The sequence below is a fragment of the Cariama cristata genome, unplaced genomic scaffold (genome assembly GCF_000690535.1).
Source record: "Cariama cristata isolate BGI_N322 unplaced genomic scaffold, ASM69053v1 scaffold18940, whole genome shotgun sequence".
Taxonomy (NCBI): Eukaryota; Metazoa; Chordata; class Aves; order Cariamiformes; family Cariamidae; genus Cariama; species Cariama cristata.
In genome coordinates, this window is record NW_009595480.1 from 10412 (window position 1) to 17719 (window position 7308).

The 7308-nt window shown below is 41.8% G+C and overlaps 1 protein-coding gene across 1 annotated transcript in view; it reads right to left on the reverse strand.

The window, feature by feature from the left end:
• The window catches only part of ROPN1L (rhophilin associated tail protein 1-like), a 6648-nt gene extending 1025 nt beyond the window's left edge, over positions 1–5623 (reverse strand). The window contains exons 1-4 of the mRNA XM_009702384.1: positions 5471–5623; positions 3307–3430; positions 2971–3132; positions 464–639 (exon numbers count right to left, since the gene is read on the reverse strand). Of these exons, the coding sequence (XP_009700686.1) occupies positions 464–639; positions 2971–3132; positions 3307–3430; positions 5471–5601 (593 nt within the window). The 5' untranslated portion in view covers positions 5602–5623. The remainder of the gene's footprint in view (positions 1–463; positions 640–2970; positions 3133–3306; positions 3431–5470) is intronic.
• Positions 5624–7308: the final 1685 nt, after the last annotated feature.

The window sequence follows — 7308 nt, forward strand, 5'->3', positions numbered from 1 at the left end:
TCTGCCATGGGAGGGACCCCAGGCTGGAGCAGGGGCAGAGTGTGAGGAGTCCTCCCTCTGAGGAGGAAGGAGTGGGAACTCCCAAGTTTCTTCCTCTGGTTTATGATCTATGTTAAATCAAAAGAGCAGCCCATAAGATGCTGCTGGTTCCAGTACCAGTAATATGCAGATGTTACAAACCTGTATATAATTGATTCCTACAAGGAAAACTGCCCACCAGATAAGTGACTTCAATATTTCAAAGAAAAATGGATAAATAACAATTTATCATTTAACAGTTCAAACCCCGAGGCTGACAGTTTAATAAGAAATAACTATGTACGCTTTTGACATAACCTTAGTCATCCTCTACTCCTGTCATCATGGCTACGCCCAAAGTGAAGATAGACTATTCACCTGAAATTAAAGGTTTATGGAGAATCCAGAGGTGATTGATACATTAAAATTGAAGATTTTTACTTACGCTTGTTCTTTAATTCTGTGGAGGAATGCTTCAGTTTCCTCCTCTGGTATCTCTCCATCGATACTGGCCAAGTATGAGTAAAGGAACGAGAATGTTTCAAAGGGAACACGAGCTGCTCCACCTTCTGGGTCCCTTGTTAAGATTTCGCAGGCATGTTTCATTGAAGTCAGTAAGGACTGCAGGGGGTTCAGTCAAAAAACGAGAGGAACAGTATCAGAGCCATGAACATCCTTTGCATACCATGACAAAATCCACACTGTAAGCCACTACAAGTGAGTATAAACAAGGTGAAGGCTTTATCATCGTCACCTAGCTTTCAACCCCAAAGTTACCCTCCAGTGCAGGTTCAGGGATGGAAACAATGAAGTTCCAGCAGAGACGGGAGTGAAAAAACACCAGAATCCCATGATGTTTAAAGATTGCAGAGAGTGGTCTGAGCCCTAATATGGCCAAAGTGCTTTGTTCTGCTACTGTAAAAGCTCCAACATCACTACACCTAGTGAGATACACATATGTGTGTGTGCGTGTATTTATTATCTCAATGGATCTCAACTAATTCTCAGCAGCAGTTAAGATGGACAAATCTAGAAACCCCAGAAAATTCATAGAATCGTAGAATTGTTTAGGTTGGAAAGGATCTTTAAGATCATCGAGTCCAACCATAACTCTTAACACTGCCAAGACCACCACTAAGCCATGTCCCTAAGCAGCACATCCACATGCCTTTTAAATACCTCCAGGGATGGTGACTCTACCACTTCCCTGGGCAGCCTGTTCCAATGCTTGACAACCCTTTCAGTGAAGAAATTCCTCCTAATATCCAAATCATACGGGCTTGATGATTTTTATTATGATGTAGTATTATATGATACTAATTTTTAGGAGTGCTGATATTTACTGTTTTCTCTATTTGTATGCAAGTTCCATTTTAGTAGTTAGTAGAAAAAGCACTGAGGCAAAAAGCTTTTCAAGAATATTTCAGTTTAGTCAAAGCCCAGTAACGTTTGAGTTCCCTTAAAAACAAACACGCCTCAAAGTATTAGTTCCAAATATACTCTGAAAAAATCCTTTATTCAGTATAGTGTGTATAATCCAGTGGCCTATGCGTGCTGAGCTATATGGGGAAGCGTCTAGAAAAATTCAGCACTGAGGTTCATTGAGTCAAAGACTGGTTGGATGCCATTAAAACAAAGAAACAAAACCAAAAAAAACCTACACAGGCCTTTTTTAACCCAAGTAGTAATATATTTGCTGTAACTTTTTCAAAATTTATCCTTACCTCTTCATTAACAAGCAAGCAATGACTTTGTAAAAAAAGAAGTATTTCCTAACAGTAGAACAGCAATATTTGAAATAAATGCAGTATCTGTTCAAGATCTAGAACGCAGGCCAGGGAACTGTCATTTTATAATTGTTTAACAGTTTTACTTAATGTAGTTTCTCCTCTGGGATATTTCAGATGACTAGTGTTCTTAAGAAGTTCATACTTGTCTATTCTCATATCTCAACTGTGACCCTGTTCAACTATGAACACAATTTACAGCTGCAGGAAACGAATGTAAATTTCTTGTGTGTCTTCCTCTCTGGTTTAGGAAACTGAAGTTCAGCTTTCATTAAGTAGAGCTGCAATCAAATCATTCACTTAATATCTGAAAGGATGGATAGATGGAGGTAAATTTAGTCTGTCTAGCTCCACCAGAATGATGTTCCTGTAACACTGTTTTTGTTTTGATTTTATATTTTTTTAAGTAAGTAATGTTGCTGTTACTTTTTTTAAATGAAGAAAAGATCCTAAACTACAAAATCATGTTGGGAGGGGGACTAGAATCAAAAAATACATAGTTGAAATGAATAAATATACACACACACACAATATTGCATCACCAGGCCAGGTCAACATTCAGGGCTTCCAGATATTGCAACATTCTCAAAATACTATTTAGTATGTATTTTCTTCTTAGTACTCCTTCTTCCCTACTGTAGAAATCATTAAAAGTATTATACTTCATAAGCACATCAGCTTAGTGCATTTTATAATCTGTCATTCTGTTGCAATGCTCTGCTGAGATTTTTTACTGACATTAAAAGAATTAAATGTAGATTTAGTAACATTAAGTGTTTCTGTGAAAACCTAATTGACTACACAATCAGTTAAAAACTCATGTTTTAATTTCTCCCTCCAGTTCTCCTCCACAGACATTTACACTGATGCCATAAGCATCATTCCTCTATCATCCTCTCCCTCATGGTCCAAGCTCCCTGCAGACATGCTTGCTGTTCTACTGCCATCCCAGTAAACTGAGGACTTAGTCCTCTTTCTGGTTAAGCTCCCCTGACTAAAAGCTGATGGGGAACAGAAGTAAATGCGCTAGCCACTTTGCCAGCTGCTGCAAAAGCAATCACCATTCCCCAAAGTCCATCTGCATTAACTGTTCTATGGTCTACTTCATATATGATCATATACGACCATTTGCATTCGGACACGAGGGCTCCTGCTGTGAACGTACCCCGCCGAGCAGGCTGCACCCAAGTGCCAGAACCTTCATCCATTCCACCTCCTCGCCGAAGTTGTCCAACTGCAGGATAGCTTTCAGCTGCTCCTCTGGCAAGCACAAGTGCTTCCATTTTTCCTTCAGTTCTGCAACACTCACCATGCCTTTGCGAGAAAGCTTTAAAGGAAATCATGGTACCACAATAACAACTCTGAAAACCAGAATGAAACTGAGAACACAGCCCGTCCCCCCCAAAATACATTAAATACTTGACAGTCAGTCTGCCCAACCATCCCCAACACATCAGCATTCCTCGATAGCGTTGTGCATTTGATAAAGGCTGGTTTGTACCTGTTTGTGCAAGATTTTAAGGAGTCCTGGGGTCAAACCAGCATCTGTTTTCTCTGTTGGTAAAGGCATTTCAATCCTCTCCTTCACAGGAAGGGGCTCGCCTTTCGACAATGCTGAAAAATACCTAAGTAAATGGGAAGAGCAACACACTTCAATGCCCATGGCCATTACAAGCTGCACAGAAGTAAACACTCTCACAGTTCGGTGAATGAATCCACACGCTCTGATGCAGGAGTGGCAGCACTCGGCAAGCTGCCTGCATGCACAACTCCCATCTCCGTGTGCCCAGATACCACCTTTCTTTTCAGTGGAAATCACAATCTTTAGACTTTACACACTCCTTTTTATGACATTCTAATAATTCTTAGGGCATTTAACTTATTTTGTGTATGATGTACTCGGCCCTTGTTGGCGAAGGCAGAGAGTGATTTATTAACATCAGAGTGTGCTTGCCAACCAAAGTGCAGGCTTTTCCCATTTGACTGATGAGCACCTGAGGAGTCATTTTTTTAACATTCCCCTCACGTGCTATGTGAAAAGCACAACTGGCTATTTATGCTGCAACTCTCTCATCAGTGTTTCTGTTATTTCTCTCCATTCCAATGTAAAATTTAAGACTAGAGCAGAAAGGGAGTTAGATGCACACTTAATTACAAGGCTGCTACAGCCTTAAGAGCAACTGCCTCTGCCGTAACTGGCCAGCAACCTGAACTGTGCAAGGAAAACTTGAGTTTTTCGTTCAGTGACAGGTCTAATTTAAGGGGTTCTCCACTCATCCTCTCTCATCTGCCCTGGTCACCCACATCCATGCCCAGGCTATCCCATGCTATGCAATTACTTGCCAAAATGCACAGCAAGCAGCACTGCAGAAACAAATTAGCATGACTGTATAGAAACAGATGCACAGTATGTATGTACATAAAACACCTGGGCTATTTTTCAGTCTGATCCGTTTCTGATTATTCACAGGGACAAGCACTACAACACCAGCAGCGCATGTGAAACCACAGCCTTGCTCTGCTTCCCGTGGCTCCCAGGTCCAGACCTTGCTCTGCCCCAGGTGCTCTCACACCAGAGCCTGTTCCAGAAAGAGAGGTGTGGGATCAGCAGCAGCCACCTACCCACCCACAGGGGCTCCTCTGACGGAGCTGGTGCAATCTTTAAGCAGAGGTCGGGGTCTGGCCGGCAGCATGGCCATGGCAGTGCCATGTTGCGCCCGCTCTCACCAGCCCCACGTCCCAGCGGGCTTGAGCTACCTGGGGCTGAGGCAAGCTCCCTGCACATCCATCACCCGGAGGTACACCGCACCCCTCCTCCATCATGTTCCTAAGAAACGCCACGCCATTTTAAGATGTTCCCATTGTCTTTCTCCAACATTACAGCTGTAGCAAATCAGCTTCAGTTTTTTTTCTTTTTCATGGACAAGCCAGACTTTAGCCTGGCTTTGTTAACAGCCTCCCCTCCATCACGTACACAGTATAGATGTTTTTTTAATCCTTCCAACTAAGAGCATCTCACAGATACCTTTCAAGAGCTTCTCCACACAAACCGTAAGACAGGAAAAAATGATAATGAGCAGTTGAGGTAAAAGAAAAAAAAAAGAAGTTCAAGAAGAAACATTTAAACATCTTAAATCAACTTTACAGTGAAAGATTTATTACGTGGACTATCACCTAAAAGTTGCAACTTTTCAATCTCTTTTCCTATTTCAGTAACATTTAAGAAGACTCTCTTAATTTTGTTCCTGGAAACAAAAAAACCCCAAACTTAAGCAAGCTTAAGAATTAGAAAGCTATTTTCTAGGTGTCTATTCTTCTTTTAAATTTCAAGAATTAAGTCTCACATGAGAGGAGGGGAAAAAAAAAAGTTTGGTCTTCAGGACAGAGAAATTAATAACAAAAAAAAATTAAGATACATTTTTCTGTATGGAAGTTAAACTATTCCAGAAATATGCCAGTCCTAAATCTCAATGAAACAGAAAATAAATGAAGTACTACACTATTTTTAAAAGTCTCACATGCTGCATTAATGCACAGAAGTGTGTATGCGATATACAGGTCGCTTTAATATTCAAAGCCAGCTCCACCATACAATAAACAGGAGGAGGGAGATTTTGTGGGTCCATAAGCGCAGCACTATGTCGTTATGTGAACATCATACTTACGCAGCTGCCCACTGCAAAATATCACGAGGTTGAGTCCTAATAGCAGCTTTAGTAAATTGCTTCAGGATATCAGGTAGCTCAGGGGGGATTTTGATCTGCTGAGCACAAAACATGGTTTCTGGAAGAGGCATGGTCTGTTTGTGTTCAGTTACAAGGACCTGAAAGAAATAACAATAGAATAGCAGTTCCTAGATGCAGAACGTGAATGAAAACTGCGTGTGCATGTGGAGGCCAACGGTGCTTGTACCCAAACCCCCTCCTGTCCTACTCGACAGCTGGGGCTACTGCAGAACTGACAGACTCACAAGGGTCAACAGACAAGCACCGGGCGTCTCTACAAAACTTAAACTTGATGGCAACACCAAGTAAAAGACTGGAGCTCCGACACCAACCACAGCTCTGGGTAAGGAGAACTACTACTTTACAGAAGTATCTTTAGATAGTTTTAAACTGATTTTTCTCCTCAATATGTATTTGTAAAACAGATAGTCCAGACAAGTCACAGTACACATGACAACCTGAAAGCTAGTTATGTTGACAACTCACTACTGCATGCCAAGAAGAGACTCATCATTTTTGTACAGAAGCTAAAGGATGCAGATTATCAAGTTTCTACTGTGTTTACATATTCAAAAACTGCTGCAGCAAAAAGTTACTAATTTGTGCTCTTGGCAGACTTTACATCAAAAAATTACAGTGAAGAACAAAACATTCACTTGTGCTGCAGTTATGCATTGCACTTTGCTCGTACAGCTCTACCGGCAGGCTCGTCTCATTTAGGATGTAACTTACTTGTTGCAAGGAATTCTGTTCCCCGAGATCCAAAAGAAGGGACAGACATAGGTCATTGTATGGTCTTTCTCCCATTATAGCAACGGAGTACATTTGGTGGGGAACCTGGGCACTCTCCTCATCATTTCAAGGATAAACTACAGCCTACTTCAGTTGATTTAGCACCAAGAGCTGAAAATGTATCAGCTGTTTCCAGAAGGGAAGAGCAGTGAAAGCAACAGCATCAAGAAAGGAATCAGTGTAACAGCATCCTTTATCCCTTTAGATGTTTTTATTTTTCATTTTTAAGACGAAAATAAGAGTATCTGGCAGTTGGCTTTCTCCCGCTATCTTGTGAATTCTCCTGCATTGAAAATAATTAGAAGTCAGTAATGAAGGAATGGGACTGCTGTGTCTCAAGGCTCCTTTGAGGACCAAACCATACTTAGAACCTCACTTCTGGAGAAAACCAGACAGGATACAACATCTTCATTACTCCAATGCAGCAAATTTGCATCGCGGACAGACTTCAGAGCACGCATTTAACTACTGCATTGGTCACGCACTTTCAGTAATGATTAAAAAAACGCAGCTCTAGCCAAGGGACTGAAGCTGAGGGCAAAAAGCTGGTGATTTCAGGGTAAGCTAGAGAACAGAAAAGCCTTAAGGAAGGAATACACATGTCTATGCCTGTGCCCTTGGGAAGCAGCCAAAGAAAAGAATAAAAAATCAACCAGGAAAGAAAAAGTAGAGAGGAAACAAAAAGCTCAAGACTTGTTTTTCTATAGTAAGCCATTAATCACAGAGTCACAGAAGGGCTGAGGTTGGCAGGGATCTCTGGAAATCACCTGCTCCAACCCCCTGCTCAAGCAGGGCCACCCAGAGCCGGCTGCCGAGAACCATCTCCAGACGGGTTTTCAGTACCTCCAAGGGTGGAGACTCCACCACCTCTCTGGACCACCTGTGCCAGTGCTCGGTCACCCTCGCAGCGAAACAGGGTTTGCTGATGTTCAGCGGGAACCTCCTGTACGTACACACACCGAACCCGCAAAGAAAAACGCCGTCAG